The sequence below is a fragment of the Neofelis nebulosa genome, chromosome 7, assembly GCF_028018385.1.
Source record: "Neofelis nebulosa isolate mNeoNeb1 chromosome 7, mNeoNeb1.pri, whole genome shotgun sequence".
Taxonomy (NCBI): Eukaryota; Metazoa; Chordata; class Mammalia; order Carnivora; family Felidae; genus Neofelis; species Neofelis nebulosa.
The window spans coordinates 72,637,505-72,657,822 of record NC_080788.1 but is presented as its reverse complement, the minus strand read 5'-3'; the positions used below and the strand labels follow the sequence as shown (position 1 = coordinate 72,657,822).

The window sequence follows — 20,318 nt, the reverse complement described above, 5'->3', positions numbered from 1 at the left end:
GGGACTAGGCAAGCTGCCAGGGTGCCCAGCCTCTGGGCCAGTTTCTGAGGGAAACAGTTATGAAGAGGGTGGGGGGAGGGAAATGAGGAAAACTTCGATGTTCCAAATTGGGAGAAGGTTCCGGGGTCCTTTAGATACGAGGTTGTTGAGACCAGGGGTTTGATCCTGACCAGTTCTCCTACTCTGGGTCACCTCCTCCCTCTTGGCCCCTCCTTCTTTCCAATAGACCCTGCCAAGCGGGGATGAAAGGGGCATTGATGTTCCTTGGATGGGAGGGGGTTGTGGGTGGTGAGGGGGGTGGGGGGGTGGTTCCCAGGCAGGAGGGGGGAGGGCAATTTGGGGGTCTTGGGGGGGGCAGCTTGTGCTGGTGTTGCGGTTGGCAGCTCCAGTTCCATTGGCCATTGTTCCCAACTGGCCTGCCGCCCAGCCCCCGAAATGGTAACTCAGGAACCAGGCTGAAGGAAGATGGGGTGAGAACCCTGGTGGGGTGGGGGCGCTGGAAGGGTGCAGGTGGGGAGGAATTCAATCTGGTTTCCTTTTGTCTAAGACAATTTAGGAACCCCTCGGCCACCCAACTATCCCATTCCAGGTGGCCTTCCTCTAGGGGCACAGGGAGGGTGCATCTAGGGTGGGGCTCGGATGGGGCTAGTGAGCAGTCTAAGACCGCAAACCCACCCCAGGCCCCGAAAGCGACACGCAGCAGTCTCTGAGAAAACACCGCCTGGGCACTGAGATACAGCCGGGCCGAGCCTGTCTCACCCTCCTCCTCTGGGCCGGACTAGGAGGGGTTACCGCCGAAGCCACAGGGTCTCTTGGGTTCCAGCCCGGGACACAGCGTCCTCCCCAAGCCCCTACTCCACCCCCGCAGAGTTAACTCCGCCCCCACGCCTGTTTACCCTAGAGTCAGAGCCCCTGGGGGTCCCTGGCCCCTCCTCCGTCCCCCCTTGGGGCCTTGACCCGGGAGTCCCCGTTGGCCATCCTCGCCCCCCCCTCCTGCGATCTCCCTCTATTTATAGCGGCCCCCCGCATTCCCCGCCCCCCCTCCCTGCCTTGTTTTCCAACTTCTCAGCAGCCGAGAGCTGGCGTCGGGACGCAGCACAGAGAGGAGGTACCAGGACCCTGGGCACCCCGAAGTTGAAACTCCTGCGCCCTCGAAGACCCCCACCCCCACCCGTCGGTGCTAGCACACCTGCCCCTCCCAGCGGGCGAGACCCTCGCCTCCTCCGCGGCGATCCCCGCCCACCTCCTCCTTCCTTAACCTAGCTCTGTTTACGGGCAAGCGGAGTCGAAATCGTGGGGTGTCAGCACCCTGGGTTCGTCTCCCCCCTACCCGTCCTCATACTGGGTCTGGGGGCGAAGGAAGGAACCACAGTGCGATAGGCAGATCCAGGTCACGGGTGGGGGCGGTGTGGAGGGCAGGCGTGAGGATCCCCTGCAGGACTAAGGGATCCCCGCACACCCCACAACCGCTCGGTTGCGGGGGGATAGCGTGGGGAGCGCGAGCAGAACGCGGAAGCACCCAGCAGTTTGCTTCCCTTAGGGTACCCCTCGGGTCCCCAGCCCAGCCCCTCCCTGAGCGGCAGACAGCCTGGGGCGGGATAAAGGGGGGGGGCGTGTTTACTGGGGGTCTGGGGCGGATCTGCAGGGAGCTGTCGGCCCGTGGGCGGGCTGGGGCGGGCCGGGGGCGGGTCTGTGGGGAGCCCGAGCCGGGCGGGCCGGAGAGTCAAAGGCAAGTGAAGGTGGAAGCGGCCGCGGCGGCAGCAGGTAGGGGGAGGGGCGGGCGAGGGGCCGCAGGGCCTGGATGGCGCCAGTCGGGCCGGTGGGCGGTTTGATCCCTATCCCTCGGAGCCAACCGCTCGGGGGAAGGGGCCCGCAAGGAGGGGGCGCTGCGCTGCGGCTCACAAAGGCGGAGGCTCCGCGAGCGGCAGGGCGTGTTTGGGGCGTGCGCGAGGTTGTGTCCAGGGTCCCGGGCGCTCCGCGCCGGCCGCGCTAGGGTGTCGATCCCCACGCGGACGAGCAGCGTAGGTGCGGACGGGTGCAGGTCCGGGTCAGTCCCATCCTTCCTACCCATCCCTTCCCAGCTGGCGCTCGGCCCTTGCGGGTCGTCGGGGCGGGAGGGGCGGGGGGGGGGTGCTGGGAGGAGACTGTGGGGCCGCCCTCCCTTCCCTTCTCCGCTCGGGGCACCCACACCGAGACTGGGTGGAGGAGAGACTCGAAGGCACGAGGCTTTTTGAATTTCATTTTTAAACGTTTAAATGCGAAACAGTCATGCTCAGCTATCCTCATCTCACTTGAGAGCTGTCAAAAACCTTGAGGATCCCCTAGTTCCCCCTTGTAGTTTGCAAATAGGAAATTGAAGCCAAGAGAAGTAACTGAGTGGGCCAAGGTCACACCCTCAGCGACAGAGCCGGGACTAGAATCCAGAGGTTCCGACACAAGCCACGCTCTTTCCTCCACATCAGCACTTCCTTCTCTCCTCCCCCAGCCTGGGCTGATACCTGCTCTCCGTGTTGCCCCGCAGGCCCCTCCAGCCTGTATTGATTCTAGCTGAAGCCTAGAGAAGACATGTTCATTGGACTCAGGGGTACAGATTAGGGAGGGTTAGTGACCTGGGGAGGGTGGGTGACCCAGGTAGTCTAGATCTTGGCTGAGGCTTTCTGTCCCTAAAAGACCCAGCGTCTGTCTCCCGTGTCATTCACCTCATTGCCTTGTTTTCTCAGACCCCTGAGCCAGGAGGGGAGAGAACCCTGACCCCTAACCCCACTGCATCCAGCCAATAGGAGCCCAGTAAGTGACCCCACCCCCAGGCTGCACAGGTGTTCTGCTCCTCACCAGCCCCACTAATGTTGAATGTATGCTAATTTATTCACAATGGGGAGGGAGGGAGAGTCTTGGAAGGAAGGGAAACATTGGGTCAGTTGGATACAGGTGTCCCTTGTTCTTCTTTTCTTTCTTTCCCTCTCACCCTCTTGGTCTTGGTACTTGGGTCATTTTTAACCCCTTTCCCTTTGAGCTGCTGACCTTGAGGTTTAGTTGAAGGTCACAGTTAATTATGAACTCTCACTACTCTGTTCCTTAGTATCATTGGCGTACCCAGTCACTGAGCCATGAGATTCATCCCTATATAACTCTGGGAGTGTGGGGTGGCCCCTAAATATAGCACGGGAAACCGGAGCTACACTCCTGCCCCACCCTGGTATTTCTATGCATGACAGGAGAGGGGGGTCTGGAGGTGTGGGTGTTGAGGGGTAGCCAGAGGGATGGCCAGTCTGAAGAGAAGTGGTATCCTAAGTCCTCTGCCACTAGCCTGCCTTTCCAGTGGCCTGGACATGGAGCTGGGGGCGAGAAAGGCTTGATGTGTGCTCCCTCTCCTAGGGCCCTTTGCACCCTACACTGTCCTGGGCTGAGAGAGGGAGCCAGGTGTATGAGATGTGCAGGGGTGGAGGCAACCTCCCCAGTTTTGGTGTTTCTTCATCCTACCAGGACACCATGGCGGAGCTGCAGGAGGTGCAGATCACAGAGGAGAAGCCGCTGTTGCCAGGGCAGACGCCCGAGGTGGCCAAGGTCAATAGAGACCCTCCGACTCCCAGACCTGAAGTCCAGGCCTGCGGGCATCCCCCTCGCCTCCTGCCTTCCCAAATCCATGATCTCTTTCTAACCCACACCCCTGTTTTCTCCACCTGTACCCATGTCTCTCCCCCATACACCACAATGGGAGTCAGGCCTTTGTCCTGTCACTGCACTAACCTTCATCCTCTCCATGTCTCTTTTTGTCATCTCTTTCTGTCTTTCGTCTCGGTTGGTCTCTTTGCCTTTCTTTATCTGTGCCTGTCTTTCCATCTATGACTCTACATGGCTGTGTGTGTCTTCGTGTGTCTGTCTGTGTGTGTCTCTCCAGGAGGCTGAGTTAGCTGCCGGAATCCTCCTGGACCAGGGACAGGTAACAGCTTGGGAGTAGTCCCAGGGTGGGAGGAGGGGTTCTCCTGTCTCCCAGTAGGGAGAGGACTGCTACCTGGCTCTTTCTCCCCTCTCTGCTCCCTTTCCTTCCATTCCAGTCCTTTCCCTTTCCCATCTCTCCCTTTCCTTCCTTTTTCCTCCTCCTCAGAGTTCCTTGGTGCTCTCCCAACTTTTAGGATTCTTTTCCACCCTCTGAATCATCTTCCACTGTTTTATTTACCTGAACCAAAGTCTTGCTGATCCTATTTCTAAATCTTTGTTCCTGTCTCCTTGCTTTGCCCCTCCCATACCTCAACTCCCCGACTTTTGACTTTGACTTTTGTGGGCGTCCTTCTCTTGCCTCTTTTTCCTCTCAGCCTGACTCCTCCTGATGGTGACCTGTTTTTCTGCAGACTCACTCTGTGGAGACACCTTATGGCTCTGTCACTTTTACTGTCTATGGCACCCCCAAACCCAAACGCCCAGCGATACTCACCTACCATGATGTGGGACTCAATTGTAAGGACCTCACCTTCCCCTCCTACTCCTTTCTGGGAAGAGGCTGGTGGGAAGGATAAAACCCTAAGGGATGGGGAAGGGTCAGCACCCATGTGGCATGTCAAGGGGAGGTTCTGTCCTTTGACTATGGCATAAAAGAAAGAGGGCGGGTTCTGACTTCGGGTTGCTTTTCCCTGGCTGATTCTACCATCGGGGTGATGGGGATTCTCTTTAGATAAATCTTGCTTCCAGCCACTGTTTCAATTCGGAGATATGCAGGAAATCATTCAGAACTTCGTGCGAGTTCATGTGGATGCCCCTGGAATGGAAGAGGGGGCTCCTGTGTTCCCTTTGGGGTGAGAATTAGCTACCTCCCTCCTCACTGGGCTGTGAGGCACAGGGGGTGTGGGGAAGAGTGGACTCGGGAGGAGGAAACAGTGGAGATTCCGGGAAAGGATAGATAGGACACCCTGAGGTGCGGGGCAGCGGGGACAGGTTGGTATTTTTCTTAACATTCTTCTTTTCCCCAGATATCAGTACCCATCTCTGGACCAGCTGGCGGATATGATCCCTTGCATCCTGCAGTACTTAAAGTGAGAAGCCTGGGTACCCCTCCAAACTGTAGTTCTCTGTCTGGCATAATGGGGCCCTTAGAACTCCTGTGTCCACCAGGGTTCCTAGACGGGTTGTGGTCTCTATCCTAGATATATCCTTCCTCCTCCATGCCTCCACCTGACTGTTGAGAGGAAGGGGTAGGTTTGGAAATGGACTTGAATCAGCTGAGTAGCCCTAATGGATAGAGGCAGGAAAGGGAGGGATTATGTGTGGCCCTGCCTTAGGCTGAGGAGGGGCTTCTCTGATTCAGAAGGTCGGAGGAAGTGGAGGGGTGACATAATCTCAAGGAGCCAGATGGACTTGTCTTTCCCTCCTACTTCCCCTCCTCCACACACACACACACCTGTGATCTGGAGGCCTCACACCCTGAGTATGAGGGAGAGAGGGAGAAGGAAGGGAAAGACAGGTGAGCCTCTGTGGTATGTATGCTGAGTGCGGAGGACTCCCGGCTTGGCTTTTCCTGGGCACCCGGGCCATGGGCAGCTCCAGTTTGCCTTGTTGGCTCTGTTTCCCCCATTGTCCCTGTTGTTCACTGAAGTTGTTTTTTTTTTTTTTTTAACATCTTGCTTCAAGTTCCCTTCTTCCCGGTTTCTCACGAGGAACCAGGAACTAAAACAGAACAAGTTGAACTAGCTCTTGAGAATTGAGAATGGACACAGAGCTATGTAGGAAAACAAGCGTCTGGTTGTTTGGGGGATGGGTGTTTCTTTTCAAGACCCTGGCTTCCCAAGAGAGCTGAAGATAGACTTCAGGGACCTACACTGATTACCAGTGTCAATTGTTAGCTCCCTGGCGCCTTCCCTTTTAGCACCCCTCAAGGGAAGATGGTGTTCTGTCCTTTGTGCATGTGGCCTTGGGAGAGAGGGTGAGGAGTTTGAAAAGCCAAAGTTTTGGACACCAGGGCCCATTAGACATGCATTTCTCTTTCACAGTTTTTCCACAATAATTGGAGTTGGTGTTGGAGCTGGGGCCTACATCCTGTCACGATATGCTGTAAGAAATAAAAACAAAAACAAAAACACAAAAGCAACCCAGACAAGGTTTAAGGCCCATGGCAGACTGATTAGGAGAGTGTGGTTTAATAGTGTGTGTTTGTGGGGAGGGGGTGGGGGGCAGGCCCCATGGGACCCTAAGACTGGCCGGAGCTCAGTGGGAAGGGATAAGGCCCTGCCCAGCCTCTGATTCCCTATCCTCCTGCTACTCCTCAGCTTACTCACCCGGATACAGTTGAAGGTCTTGTCCTCATCAACATTGATCCCAATGCCAAGGGCTGGATGGATTGGGCAGCCCACAAGGTTTGGAGGAGCCTGTGTGTTGATGTCTGGGGGGGGTGGGGCTTGTGTAGGTCCAGTTAGGCTCTACTAGCATAACTGCTTGGCCTGTGAATGTCAAGAAAGGGGAGTGGAGCAGGGAAGATGTGTGTGTCACTTTGTAGCCTGGGTTTCTTCTCCTCATGGTATCCTGAGCTTGCTCACCTGCCCTTTTTCCTCATAGCTAACAGGCCTCACCTCTTCCATTCCGGAGATGATCCTTGGACATCTCTTCAGCCAAGTAAGTGGTTGTGGAAGCTGGAGGAAGTAGAGGGGACCTTAGGGTCTTGAATGCTTGGGGTGACTCCCTTAACTGGGACGGGATCTGGGGAGGGAGGAAAGCTTGGCTCTTCTCATCCAGTAACTGTTGACTTCTTTTCTCAATCCTGATTTTTTTTCCTCTTCATTCCTTCAGGAGGAGTTGTCTGGAAATTCTGAGTTGATACAAAAGTACAGAAATATCATTACACATGCACCCAATCTGGAGAACATTGAACTGTACTGGAATAGCTACAACAAGTGAGTGGGTGGTGTGTGTGTGCACACGTGAAGCAAATGTAGAAGCATGGGGCGCCTGGGTGGCTCGGTCGGTTAAGCGTCCGACTTCGGCTCAGGTCATGATCTCATGGTCCGTGGGTTCGAGCCCCGCGTCGGGCTCTGTGCTGACAGCTTGGAGCCTGGAGCCTGTTTCAGATTCTGTGTCTCCCTCTCTCTCTGCTCCTCCCCTGTTCATGCTCTGTCTCTCTCTGTCTCAAAAATAAATAAACGTTAAAAAAAAAAATTAAAAAAAAATGTAGAAGCAGCAGCTGGGGGTCGTGGGGAGGTGCAGAGAAGGAGAGCGAAGTCTGGGACGTACACAGTGCGAGGAGGGCAGGATTTGGTGTGCAGCTGGGGCAGCTGCGGGCCAGACCCCGTGGAATGAATTATATGGAGCCGTCCCCCTTTCTCCTGTTTACTTCCCTTGGATTTTTGGATTCCCAGAAGTGAGATAGATGGTCTCTTGTCCATGTGCCCTTCCTCCCCCTTCACTGACCTCTGGCCAGAGACCTGGGGCACAAATGACCATAGGGATTGTGTTTGAGGCCTGCCTGCCACCTTGCCCTTTGGTTCCCACTTTTTTTTTTTTTTAACTTTATTTATTTTGAGAGAGAGAGAAAGAGAGCGAGAGCAAGAGAGAATCCCAAGCAGGCTCTGCGCTGTCAGTGCAGAGCCTAACGTGGGGCTTGAACTCATCAACTGTGACCTGGGCCAAAGTCAAGAGTCAGATGCTTAACCAACTGAGCAACCCAGATGCCCTTGTTTCTCACTTTTAATTATTAATATTTGACTGTAATTTCTGGGAGGAAGAGAGCTTCCTCAGGGAGGAGATGGCTTCCATCCGGATAGACAGCATTGTCTGCCTAACATTCCTGCTCCTCTTTGAACCCCTCTCTAGCCGCCGAGACCTGAACCTTGAGCGTGGAGGTGCTGTCACCCTCAAGTAAGACGTTAAGAGATAAAGCTTTGCCTCTCTCTCTCTGGATCTTCCCTAGGTGCTTATATTCTTTAGAAGGAGAGTCTTTTAACAGGGAGTTTTCTCATTACCTCCCACCCTGTCCTATGAAGCAAATCTCACTGTCTAGGTCCATCCCCCTTTGAATTGTCTTGGTAGGGTCAGAAGACCGTCTCCTCTTTGGAGTCAAACATTGTCTAACTGCTCTTCTGGGAAAAGGCAGGTGACAGAGCACCAGGGCCTTACCCTCTTCTCCCGACACTATGCCTCTAGGTGCCCTGTGATGCTGGTGGTAGGAGACCAAGCACCCCATGAAGATGCAGTGGTCAGTAGGGAATTTTGGGGTGGGTGAGGGAGGGTTGGAGATCCAGGGTGGTTGTTAGAGGGGTATCTTGCCAAGAGGCCAGCTCTGGAACAGGGAGAGTGACTGTGGGGCATAAGAGGTTGATTCCTGGTAAGAAGGAAATGGGTACGAGGCTAATGGGAAAGAAACTGGGATCTGGGTCCTTGGGTCCCTTCGAAGGGAGGGGCCACAGGGAGTATGACCTCATTCATTCAGCCTCCTGCTTACTCCAGGTGGAATGTAACTCAAAGCTGGACCCCACCCAGACCTCTTTTCTCAAGGTCAGTAACCCTACTCCATACCCCGCCTGACTCCTGGCCCCCTGTGCAGAGCCATAGATCCTCTCTAGATTCAGCTTCTAGGCCTTCCAGGTCCTGCATGGGAGCAAGTGGGGCAGATAAAGAAAGCAAACCCTGAGGGCCTGGAGTGGGGAGGCTAAGGAAAAGAGAACCTTTTCTATCTCTTGGCATGGCTCCGTTTATTTATGTCTTCTGGATGGTTGTCTCTGTCTCCTGCACAGATGGCTGACTCTGGAGGCCAGCCCCAGCTGACTCAGGTGAGTACCCCTGCCGTCCATGGGATGGGATATTAGTGGCTCTGAACCATACACTTTGTTGCTCATCCATTTGCCACTCATTCCACACCTAACCTGCCATGGCTTGGGGTTCCAGCTTGGCTTCTTTTTCTTTTTTAATGTTTATTTATTTATTTTGAGAGAGAGAGAGCTAGAGAGCGAGAGAGCAAGATCGTGAGCAGCAGAGGGGCAGAGAGAGAGGGAGAGAGAGAGAATCCCAAGCACTAACAGTGTGGAGCCTGGCGTGGGGCTCGATCTCACGACCCTGGGATTATGACCTGAGCTGAAATCAAGTCAGATGCTCAGTTGAGTCACTCAGGCAACCCTCCATCTCAGCTTCTAACCTCACCTCACTGTCTCCCTCTCCTCTTCTTACTTCCACAGCCAGGCAAGCTGACCGAGGCCTTCAAGTACTTCCTGCAAGGCATGGGCTACAGTGAGTATGGGAGTCAGAAGCTATCATGAGAACAGTGATTGCTGCACAGGAGCGGGGAAGGGATGGGCACTGGGGGGGGTGGGGGTGGGAGGGGGGGGGAGGGAACCATTTCAGGCTAGTTCTGGAAGTTACCACCGTCTGCCAAATCATTGACCTCCCGCTCCAGCCCCATTTGTGACTCTCGGCTCACCCAAGCACCCCACTCTTGAGTTGCCAGCCTCTCTGTCTCACCTCCTTTATGCCTACCTGCTCATCCTTCTGTCTCCACAGTGGCCTCATCCTGCATGACTCGCCTGTCACGATCGCGCACAGCCTCCCTGACCAGCGCAGCATCCATTGACGGCAACCGGTCCCGCTCTCGCACCCTGTCCCAGAGCAGCGAGTCTGGAACTCTCCCTTCAGGGCCTCCAGGGCATACCATGGAGGTCTCCTGTTGAGTGACCTTTGTCGCCCTGGTGTAGGACCCAGCCCTCACCTCCCCCAGCACTAACCTGGGAGGTGCATAGGGCACTGGGCCAGAGTAAGGGAAGATGGGCAGATCATGTGGGGAGATGACCTTGATCTTTGATTGCTACCCTAACCTTGACCTCTAACCTGTGATTCCCCTCAGCTCCTGGGAGAGATGTCCCAATATCTCTTAGGGACCCAGACCCCTAAAGTATCCCTCTCCCTCATTGTGGTGTTAAGGTGATGAGGGCACGTACCCCTCTCCCTAATCTAGGTGTCTGTTGATAAGGGACAAGAGGTTGTTGTAGTTGCCCATGTGCCTCCACCAGACTCTCCCTACTTATCCCATTGCAAGGGTGGGGGACTTGGGGCCAGGACTCCATTCACCAAATCTGATAGGGCTTCTCATGAACCCTTCAGATCTCTGACGGGTATGGACCTAACTGAATGTGTGTCAGGGGAGGCTTGCTGGTGGGTTAATGGTCCTCAGGATGGTATAGAAACACCCAGTGTGTGAAATGGAAGTTGGAATGGGAGGTGGTGGGCAATGAGCAAGTATGAGGGAAGGATCGGAGCTGGGGCAATAGGAAGGGGCCTGGGGCCATTGGCTACACTAACTTTGGTAGCTGTCTAGACAGTGTGTGTCTAGAGTGGGAGGGGGAGGGAGCTAAGCTGGGGCAGGGCTGCTTGGGGCTTGTCATAGGGGTGGGAAGGGCTATCTTGGGGCTCTGACCACACTGTGTTATGTGTGGAGGGTTCCCTCCTGTGTCCCACAATTTCTGCTGTAACAATAAACTGTAGAGGAACTGAGTGCCATTCTTCCTTGTCTGAGTATGCCCGCATCATGCCCCTGTTCATGACTTCCCCCTGCCCAACCACATTCTCTTCTCAGATATGGCATGGACACTTCACAGAACGTGACTACATGGTCACTGGCCCCTATTCCAATAGGATGGTATTGTCCTTGATATTGATAGTATTTTCAAGTTTTGGGAGAGAGGAGCTACGTAGGTTTTATGGGACTTACTATTAGTTAGTTGATGTCACCAACATCATGATCTGAAGCAGGAAGTACAGAATACTGGCTGAAGTGTCCAAGGACATCTTGTGACCACCTTCCTGCAGGATCCTCCCTAGGGGTCACCTAAATTCTATTTTATTTTATTTTACTTTTAACTTTTAAAACTTCATTTTGAGAGAGAGAGAGAACTTGTGCAGGGAAGGGGCAGAGAGACAGGGAGAGAGAGAATCCCAAGCAGGCTCCACACTGTCAGTGTAGAGCCTGATACAGGGCTCAAACTCACAAACCATGAGGCCATGACCTGAGCCAAAATCAAGAATTGGACGCTTGGCCAACTGAGTCACCCAGGTGCCCCTAGATTCCACTTTAGATGGTTCAATAGAATCAGTAGACCAGGCCTCACGCAGTTACTACAGGGGTTGGGTTGGTCATAGTTGACCCCCATCTGAAGACTCCTTCAGGAGAGCAAGAGCACAAAGGATTTCCTCTCAGGAATCCTCCTCCCCCATGAATCCAAGAATTCAGGGAGTTTTAGACTGTGGTTCTCTGAGAAGTTTTTCAACAAGTATGAACAATACTCAGCAAAAGGACTTCAGATATTGTGGCTGTTGCAGGCTGATTCTTGGGCTCTTGGGGCACAAAAAGTAAAAAATGGGGAGGTACTTTACAGTTAAGAGTGCTGTGGATGGACTATTACAAGGTCACTTGCTGGAGTACTTTCTAGAGTACTCCACACACAATTATGTGCTTTCCTCAATGCAACTGAGCTGAGGACTACTGCAGCTTGCTGTCTGGTGCTGACACACTGACATGGAAGGGAGGCATGGAATATGTTACTGACTCTTGAGCATTTCGTCACTCTCTCAGGACTGAGACTGCTATAAATGCATGAGGCCAGGACTGGAGGGGGCTGGGGTCTCAGGTGACTCGCAGGGTTATAGAGCTAGCTGTTGATGGCAAGTGTGTTGGGTGACCTCATGCCGGGCAGGTAGCAAAGAGTGCTTTAATGCCACCCTAAAGAAATAGCACAATTGGAATCACTGGACTGACTAGCTCCTAGGTAAACAAAACATGACAGAAAGGCAAAGAACTCCAACCAGCATCAGCCTTGCCTGGCAAAAGGTGCTATTGTGCATTATGGGAAGGAAGGCAGGTCTTCTCACACAGAGAACACCATTAGCAAGGTAATCTTCAGAAGAGGGAGGATACCATGTGTACACGTGTGAGTGTGTGTGTATGTATCTGTCACGCAGGTGGTGTGTGACATGGTGGTGACTGTGTGTCCCTCTCCTATAGATGTGTCAGCATGAGAAACCCAAGAGTTAGGAAGAGGGAGAGATGCTCTCTGCTGGGAGCAAGGGAGAGGGGGTTTGCTGTCCTTGTCTGACCTCTTCACTTTGTTGGTCCTAGACATTCCAGGCTAGCCCATGGGGATGCAGTGCCCTCCTGTGGTTGGCATGGTTCTTCCTAACTGCCCTCCCCCCCCCCCCCCCCCCAGTCTCGGTTTCCCTCCCAAATCTCCCAGTGTTCTTTGTGATTCTATGCAGTAGCTACATAGGGAAGCCATGGTCTGTGGCTCCTGCCTGTTCTGAAGGTCAGAGCTCAGGAGAGGTGAGGTGACTTCACAGAAGGCTGAATCACAAACTCCCTACTTTTTGTCTCTGCTTCAGGCTTAGAACTCCTGTTTCTCTCTTCCTCTCATTCTCAAGGGATGTGTTTCCCTGACTTCAGGGATGGAAGTCCAAGATAGCTAAGAGAGGGTTTACTGGGAAAGATAATAAAACTAGAAGACTACGGTGATGAGAATCTTGTGGGTCAGCTTGGAAAGTCTGGAACTCATGAAGAGATTTGAAAGAGTGAGTCTCTGAAAGTACACACAAAACTGACCCTGCAGTAGGAGGGAGAGATGTGAAACTTCAGAGAGCACTCCTTTACAGAGTTAGGGCAATGCCAGAGTGGGAGACGCCACCTTTCTAGAGATTTTGGTACTAAATGGAAAGTGAGAATCAGTTGTCACTGGAGGCCAGGGGTGTGGTCAAGGTAAATGGTGCCCAGAGCAATTACGTTGTTTGCGCCGTCTCTCCTTGCCAACATCAGAATTTCCCCCAAACTGGGTAAATAGTAAAGGTAGAATACATTCTATATTTGACATTCAATACATCTAAAGATAGTAATTCTGAACAAAATTCAAATAAAAAGGAAGTAGTCAGCAACTGGCCTCTTTAAGCATCCCTGCAGACTGGGGCCTGGGGGTGTACCACCTGTATACACACCCCTTTTGCTTCACCTTTGCAAGTGGCCACGGGCTCCTCCCTCAGGTGCGGGGGCGGGGAACATGAGGGTGCCTGACCAGCTGGCGCACATACACTCACACATAACCAACCCATTCTGATTCTGGCAACCATTCTTTGTACTCTAAAGCCGGGAGAAAGGGACCATTTCCTATGGGCACTGTCTCCTGTGAGGGAGGCAAGACACTGGCAAAGGGGTGAAGTGGAACGGACTGTCTCACAGGAGTTAGCCTGGAGCTCTCTGGTTTTGTTCCTGGGGCATCTTGTTCACAGGTGCCCGTCTTTGGCTGACCTCCCATCCTGCCCCAGGATATTCACTAACCTCCATTCTCTTTGATGCTGTGCCCCATCTCCTCTCCTTTTCTTCACCACTGTCAGCTTACAACTGTAAAAACCCAAGCCTTGGCCTGTATGCAAATGAAAGGTGGGGGAGCTCCCAAGGGTTACTTCAGGGAACCATTTATTGTTGCAAAAGTGGAAAGTTGGTTCTAGGTGGGAGGGCAGTTGGAGGTCTCATTCTTCCGGCTTTTTTTGTTTTTTCCTGTTTAAATATATAAAAAATACATGTGTGGGGATGGAAAATAAGGGATGGGGAAAGGGCACAGGGGTTCAGGAGACTTGAAAACACTTCCACATAAATTCTTTGGTGACTATTGCAACTAGCTTCTTCTCTATCCTTTTTCCCAACCTGCATCTTTCCTCTATTTTTTAAAAACTCTCATGATTCTAAGGTTTTTCGGTTACAACCTGTCAAGGCTGAATGAAGTGTGTCAAGGTTTACTCCTGAATCTGGCTTCCAGTTGCCAGGACTCAGCTACCTCTGCTCTCCCTCCTTCCCCATGGCTCTCTTACCTGTTCTCACTCCACCCTTCCTCACTGCAAGCTCATTTAAAGTCACCTTCATCTGCTCCTTTATAGCCCTCTCTGACTCCTCGCTGGGGATTCATAGGTTTTGGAAATGATCCGATTGTTCCTTTTTCTGATCCTGATGTTCTCTCTAGGGAGCCATCCTCGAGCTTTATTCCAGCTCTTGATATGATATGGTTCCAGCTAAAGATGGTTCCTGTCCTGGTTAGTAGGTCTTGGGAAAGGAAAGGCGATGGTCGTGGGAAGGAAAGAGAGTGCTGATGGCTGAAAGCACAGGTGGCTGAAAGGGAATGTAAGGGCTCCTGGGCTGGGAGGAGGCAAAACGTGCATGACTCACCCTTGCTTGAAATCTCCCAACCTCTGCTCATTTCCCTCAGATGCTGATAGCATCAGTGACCCAGAAACATATGAGGAGCCCAGGGTCCCATGTCCTCAAGTCTCCTTTCTGTAGTCCTGCAAATCCTTTCCACCTGAAGTAGCTACCGTCCATAAAATTGTGTCCCTCCCAATTCAGCCTTGAAAAGGCCTGGCAAGACCACTCAGGTTGAAAGTAGCAGACAGTCGATGGCATGTTGGATATGAGCCTCCAGATTTATGTGCCTCACAAGACTGATATGCCTGCCATGCACCAACAGGCAATTTTGTCCTTTGGCTTCTTCGCTTTGGGCATGAGCAAAAAGAGACCCTGGCAGTAGATCACAGAGTAGAAGTGGAGTGAGGGTGGGAGGGTGCTCCTCTAGTGTCCTCCTGGTCAGATCCCTGCAAGCTGGTTGTATCCCTCCTCTGAGGCCACAGCTCTTACTGGACGCCCCTTTCTCATTTCTGCTAACTGCTCCCTTCTCTTCAGCCGGGGTAGCAACATTGTTTTTGCTCACCCCCCAGCAGACATTTGCGCCACCAAGCACAGCAGTGTTCTTTCTCAGCCCCAGGGGATTGCACCATCCACTCCTTACTCTGTCCAAACCCTGCCCACACCTTCCTATATACTCCCTTTATTAAACTTGCCTCAATTACCCATGTGCTCTCTGCTTTCTTCTGAGACCCTAACACATAGGATGGGAGGTAAAGGGAAGGAAAGGGAAGGAAGAAGAGAATCTATATAGTTGAGTTTTTCTTAAAATCAGAGAAACATGGGTTGGAAGCCCACCTAGCTATGTGATCAGGTATTTAACTGTTCTGCATGTGTCTCCCTCAACTTACAGTGGGGATAATACCTACTTGGCAGGGTCAGGAAGGTGAGATCATACTTGTGAATGCAGTAGCACAGTGCCTGGCACATAGCAGGTGCTCTGTGTGGAGACTCTATTATTATTACTACATCTGAGGCTCTGTTCTGAGTACATATTACATTACCTAATACTGATGGGAAAACAGAATAGGATGGTATTTCAGGGAAATGGTTTCCTGTATCAGACATTTTTATTTAGTTGTACCTGAACCTTGCCTTCTCACTCATCCCTGGGTGCGTAAGCTGGGCTTCTGAGGAGGTTTGTGTATCATAGTTTGTGGGGAGGGGAATGGGATGGACAGGAGACAACTCTGGCAAGAAGGAAACTCAGGAGACCTTGTCAATGTGAAGGTGACTTGGGTTCTGCAACTGTCAACATCAGAAGGGGCAAAGTGGGGAGAGTGAGTTCACAGGGTACACCTTCTCTCTTCCTTTTTTTAAATGTTTATTTATTAACTTTGAGAGAGAGAGAGACAGAGACAGAGACAGAGAGAGAATGAATGGGAGAGGGGCATAGTGAGAATCCCAAGCAGGCTCTGCGCTGTCAGCCCAGAATCTGATGTGGGGCTCGATTCCACAAACCAGGAGATGAAATCAAGAGTCAGACACTCAACCAACTGAGCCACACAGGCGCCCCTCTTCCTCCTTCTCCACTAAGTCTGCAATACTCCTCCAATTCATGGGTGAAGGGGCTGGGTAACAGGCAGATAATCAGCTCCGTATTTGTCCTTGGTAGTTTTTAAGAGATGTAACACAGTGTAGGGGCTACTTGAACTGAAAGACAGATGGCCTAGTTGGGAGGGGCTGGAGGCAGAGGGGCAGGTAGAGCAGGCAGAAGGAAAGCCACTAAGTTGTGGCAAAGCCAAGTAATCACCCTAGGCATTTATCTGGCGCCTCTCTCTCCCTCTCTAAACACTGCTTCTTAATCCCGCAGCTCAAGGCAGCTAGCTGGATGGAGACAGGGGCTCAAAGGAGAGCAATAGCATCCTCGAGGCCACACAGGGCTTGGTGTGAAAAATAAAAGCCAGATGAAAGGAGGCTCTATTTAGCCTGATCTGAAGAGTCTGTTGGACACACTGTAGTTGACTGATAATAGGTACTGGGAGTGACGTGGGTGTGGTTTCTGTTTTTACACCTCTTCTCTCTAAATGCTGGGAACTCTGGCTCAGTTTCTCAACACCTGTGGGGAAGACAGGAGCAGGTTGTTGGAATTTCAGCAATGCTGCCATGTTTGGAGGGCATGGTCTGCAATTGACAGAATGGCTAGGGGCCCGGATTCCAGAAGAAAATACCCCATCCAGTGTTCATTCACCCTTTCCACTCCCCATTCCACCACTTCCTGTACTGGGCAGCTCCTAGGCAACCTACAGAAATGATGTATAGCATGGCTGAAGGGGAAGGGTAAAATGGACATTTTATTGTTCACAGTAGCATAAATGGGACGGGAGTCAAATCTAGAGTGATTGTGTTTATATCAATTCTCCAATTTATAGGCACTCAACTTAAACATCTTTCTCTCAGTCCTGGATGAGAAATGGGATCTCATGTAGGGAAAAGCTGGGGTCCAGTTCATGTGGACGATGCCTAGTGAATGTCACTTAGTCTCAGTAGAGAAATATCTGAGGGCCAAAGCTGTCTGGGAAGTGTCTCCCAGGGGCAGGAAGGCCATTGTAGATAGGTCCATCAGAAGAATCAGGAATCTCTCAGGCCCACAAAGCAATAATGGCCATGAAGGCAAAACCGGCGGCTACACAGCCCCACTTGGCCAGAGGGGCCTCGGGGCCAGCTAGCTCCCGGGGCAGAATTTCTAGGAAGGTGACATACAGAAAGGTGCCGGCTGCCACACCTTCTAACACAGCCTGGGTTAAGCCACGCCCCCCTTTAGAGTCCCCCTGAGTCACAGCCAGTCCCAGGACCAGGCCCAGGGGGGACATGAGAGCCAGTGACAGGATGGACAGCGTGGCCCATCGCGAGCCAGTGCCTATCTGCACCAGCCGCAGTCCTACACCAAACACTATGAGCCCCTTGTGAGCCAGGACTGCAAGACAGAGCTGCACGGTAGCTGCTACTGTTGGCTGCAGCCCCACAGCCAGACCTTCAAACACTGAGTGGAAGGAGAGGGAGAGCAAGAGGACAAGGGCTCGGAGGGGACCCTTTGAGGGGGAGGGGAGAGGTCCATGGCTGTGGAGTCCAAGGACGTGAGCCCCATCCCACTCCTCCTGCACTGTGACCCCTTCAGCAGCCCCAGGATAGCACTGCAATGCCAGCGACTCCAAAAGGAAGACAAAGAAGAAGCCCAGGGAGATGATGAGCTCTCCATAGGGATACTCCATCTAGGAACAGAAAGAGGGCTGTGAGGTGGGAAGGGAAGTCAAGAAAGTACACTGGGTGGCCATGGGAGTGGGAAACCAAGGAGAATGGGAAATGTGGGGCTGTGCCCAATTAGTAAAATCTGGCTGCCTGTTTGCCCGGCCGGCTCTCACTCTGGCCAGTGGCCTTATTACCATCTGCTTCAAATGCTTCCAGATTGATGTGGCCTATGGTGCAGAAAGAAGGGCAGGGAATGAAGCCAACAGCAGGTATGGACAGTGACAACCACCACCCTTGAGGGACTAGGGGACACAAAAGTGATAGGGTTAGAAAAATGGGAAAAGAATGTGACGCATGTGAAAGGGTCCAGAGAAAGAATGAAAGAGTAAAGCAGAGTTTTTTTAGGGCGTCCACAAACCCAAAAGGATTGGGTGGGCTCCTCTTTGGTCTGTGATGTCTGAGCTGAGGAGCAGAGGGGATTTCTGTTTCTCCTCACATACTTCCCTCAAAAGGGTCTGGGTGGGAAAGGAGTTTCGGCTCCCCTCCCACTCCGGGGAGGGACTGGTGGGAGATACTTACCTGTGCTGAATCGGCATCATCAGAAACACTTCCCTCCCTTCTTGTCCTGTTCTAGGGAGAAAAAAGCAGCAATCAATGGAGGATGGAGCTCAGCTTCCTGTCCTGCCCCTTCAGCTCCACTGCTTTCCTTAAAGTCCAACCTGTTTTTACCATGCCACAGGAGAGCTGTCTTCTTCCCTGTCCCTCCCTGCTGGTCCTCAACTCTGTCACCTTTCTCCCTTCCTCCCTTGGTTCTGCTCATCATTCTGGCCTCCCGGCTCTGCAGCTCAGCATTTCTGCTGCTCACCTGCATCATAAACTTCTGGATCTCTGATTCAATTCCCTCCAGGGCATCAGCAGTCATGTGCATGAACCCCGCTCCCAGGAAAACACCTGCAGAAGTGCAGCCCAGGAGGCTGAGGACCCTGCGGTGACGACCTAAAAATGGGGAAAGTTACAATCTAGTTGGCAGTGAGATAGAAAAGGTGACAAGAGAGAGACAGTGGCACGCAATACCCCAAGCTTGGGGATGATGAGAGAATCAGAGCAAGGCATCAGGACGGGGTGACGGGGTTGTTGTCAGGATTGGGTTATGGGGACATGTGCTGCAGGGCCATACCTGTGGCTGCATCCAGCTGGAACCATTTGAAGCAGATGGGAATAAGGCCGCAGATCAGAGTGAGAACCAGCAGGGCAAACAGGCAGCCAATTTTTACTCCCAGTAGTGGTTCCATCCTTGGGGTGCAAGGTGAGCAGAGGCCTCGGGATGGCAAATGGAGTTACAATCTTCAGAGGAGTGCTGTCTTAGGTGGTCAGAGCTGGAGTAGCTCCTCTCCTGAGTTTCAGGAGGCTGTTGGGATCCTCCTCTTGTCTGGTGTTGCCTCTGCTTGCGCAGCCTTGCATAGCTGACTGGGGCCTTGCCCCAGATTCCCGCCCTCCCCCTACAAGGAGGCCCCTCCCCTGGCTCATGCCTTCCAGAACTTGGAAACCAGAAACTCCAGACTCCCTGCCAGGCACAGCCTGTGCTGTAGGTCCTCTTCTCTTCGCTGCCATGACTAATCCAAATGCTGTGGACAGTCTTAGATCATGCCTGGGGCTGGTCTAATCCAAAATGGGAGTTTGGGGAGGGCCTTCCCAGCTGTTTTGTACTGGGGACACCTGGTCCTGCCTTATTCAAGACACTTCATCTAAGACTTCCATACCCTCTCCACCCCACCCCACTCCCTGTCTCATGGGTTATGCTGATATCTGAACCCTCCCCTTTCAGAGGGGATTTGGGGCCACTTTCAGGTAAGGAGGTGGGGCTGAGAGGTGGTGCTGCCGCCCACCATTCTGTGGAAACTAGATGAGTGGACTTCCCTTTCCTGTAACCCCAGAAAAATAGCTCTGGACATGATAATGTCTAGTGGGGAAGTTGAGATTTCTAGTATTACAACACTGATGCTGTTCCAGCTTTTGACTGTGCCTATTTTCGGATGTATGCAGATCTTCCTCAATGTACAACGGGGCTACATACTTAAGCCTCCTAAGCTGACAATGCATTTAGTACACCTCAGCTACCAGTCATAGCCTAGCCTACCTAACTGTGCTCAGAACATTTCTATTAGCCCACAGATGGGCAAAATCATCTAACCAAAGTCTATTTTATAACAAAGTGTTGAAATTCCTTATAATTTACCAAATACTGTACTGAGAGCAAAAACCAGAATGGTTCTAAGGGTACCGTTTACCGTCGCTATCGCGTGACTGCCTGGGAGCAGGCACTTGCCTGCCAGCAACACGAGATGATCATACCACATATCGCTAACCTGAGAGAAGATCCAAATTCAAAATCCAAAGTACAGCTTCTACTGGATGTGCATTGCTTTCATATCATCTTAAAGTTGAAAACTTGAAAATCAAGCCATGGTAAGTAAGTCAGGGATTGTGTGTATCGGGGGAGAGGGGTGAGAATTTTAAGACAAGGAAAGTTGCTCTAGCTCTGAAACAGGAAGGTCTCGGGGAACGCTGAGAAATGAACCAAGCAAACTGAAGGGTCCTGCCTGGATCTGCGGTGGGGGGAGATGGAAAATTCAGTCTTGACGAGGACTGACACGAGGAAAATATATCCAGCAAACTGGGACGCTGATGGACCCTGAGAGAGACACAAGGAAAGGAGGGAGAAAAACACAGAGGTGAGGCAGCTGCTGGCCCCCTGTTCAGGTGGCCACCTAACAACCGTGACATCTGCTGAGCCAGTGCTCAGAGAGCTGAGGGCAGCTCTCCCCATCTGTCTGCCTCGGGTGACTTCCCTGGGCAGCCCTGGTCTCTGGCAGGAGGGAACAGTACTCTTACGGGAGAAGGTGAGCTTGAGATCTGTATGGGAAACAGGCACTGAACATCTGAGGATTCT

The 20,318-nt window shown here is 52.4% G+C and overlaps 2 protein-coding genes across 8 annotated transcripts in view; one reads left to right on the top strand and one right to left on the bottom strand.

Moving 5' to 3' along the window:
* The window catches only part of NDRG2 (NDRG family member 2), an 80,528-nt gene extending 70,067 nt beyond the window's left edge, over positions 1-10,461 (top strand). Inside the window, exons 1-17 of one of the 6 annotated variants that reach the window (XM_058738428.1) lie at positions 1,001-1,108; positions 2,721-2,787; positions 3,484-3,564; positions 3,899-3,940; positions 4,350-4,455; positions 4,670-4,790; positions 4,965-5,027; positions 5,982-6,042; positions 6,258-6,344; positions 6,544-6,600; positions 6,775-6,878; positions 7,795-7,839; positions 8,125-8,176; positions 8,428-8,475; positions 8,715-8,750; positions 9,153-9,204; positions 9,475-10,461. In XM_058738428.1, the coding sequence (XP_058594411.1) occupies positions 3,490-3,564; positions 3,899-3,940; positions 4,350-4,455; positions 4,670-4,790; positions 4,965-5,027; positions 5,982-6,042; positions 6,258-6,344; positions 6,544-6,600; positions 6,775-6,878; positions 7,795-7,839; positions 8,125-8,176; positions 8,428-8,475; positions 8,715-8,750; positions 9,153-9,204; positions 9,475-9,641 (1,116 nt within the window). In that variant the 5' untranslated portion in view covers positions 1,001-1,108; positions 2,721-2,787; positions 3,484-3,489 and the 3' untranslated portion in view covers positions 9,642-10,461. Of the gene's footprint in view, positions 1-1,000; positions 1,109-1,666; positions 1,765-2,720; positions 2,788-3,483; positions 3,565-3,898; positions 3,941-4,349; positions 4,456-4,669; positions 4,791-4,964; positions 5,028-5,981; positions 6,043-6,257; positions 6,345-6,543; positions 6,601-6,774; positions 6,879-7,794; positions 7,840-8,124; positions 8,177-8,427; positions 8,476-8,714; positions 8,751-9,152; positions 9,205-9,474 lie in introns of those variants that run through there. The other 5 variants (XM_058738427.1, XM_058738429.1, XM_058738431.1 and 2 more) reach the window with 5 other exon arrangements.
* Positions 10,462-16,455: 5,994 nt separating this feature from the next.
* Positions 16,456-20,264, bottom strand: SLC39A2 (solute carrier family 39 member 2). Of its 2 annotated transcripts, XM_058738414.1 has the most exons (4): positions 18,546-20,264; positions 18,234-18,364; positions 17,948-17,998; positions 16,456-17,391 (listed from the first exon to the last, which is right to left on the bottom strand). In XM_058738414.1, the coding sequence occupies exons 1-4, from the start codon at positions 18,658-18,660 to the stop codon at positions 16,762-16,764; spliced, it is 927 nt and encodes a 308-aa protein (XP_058594397.1). In that variant the 5' UTR covers positions 18,661-20,264; the 3' UTR covers positions 16,456-16,761. The 2 variants fall into 2 exon arrangements, with proteins under 2 accessions (XP_058594397.1, XP_058594398.1); XM_058738415.1 differs by lacking the exon at positions 16,456-17,391 and having other exon boundaries at positions 17,944-17,993.
* Positions 20,265-20,318: the final 54 nt, after the last annotated feature.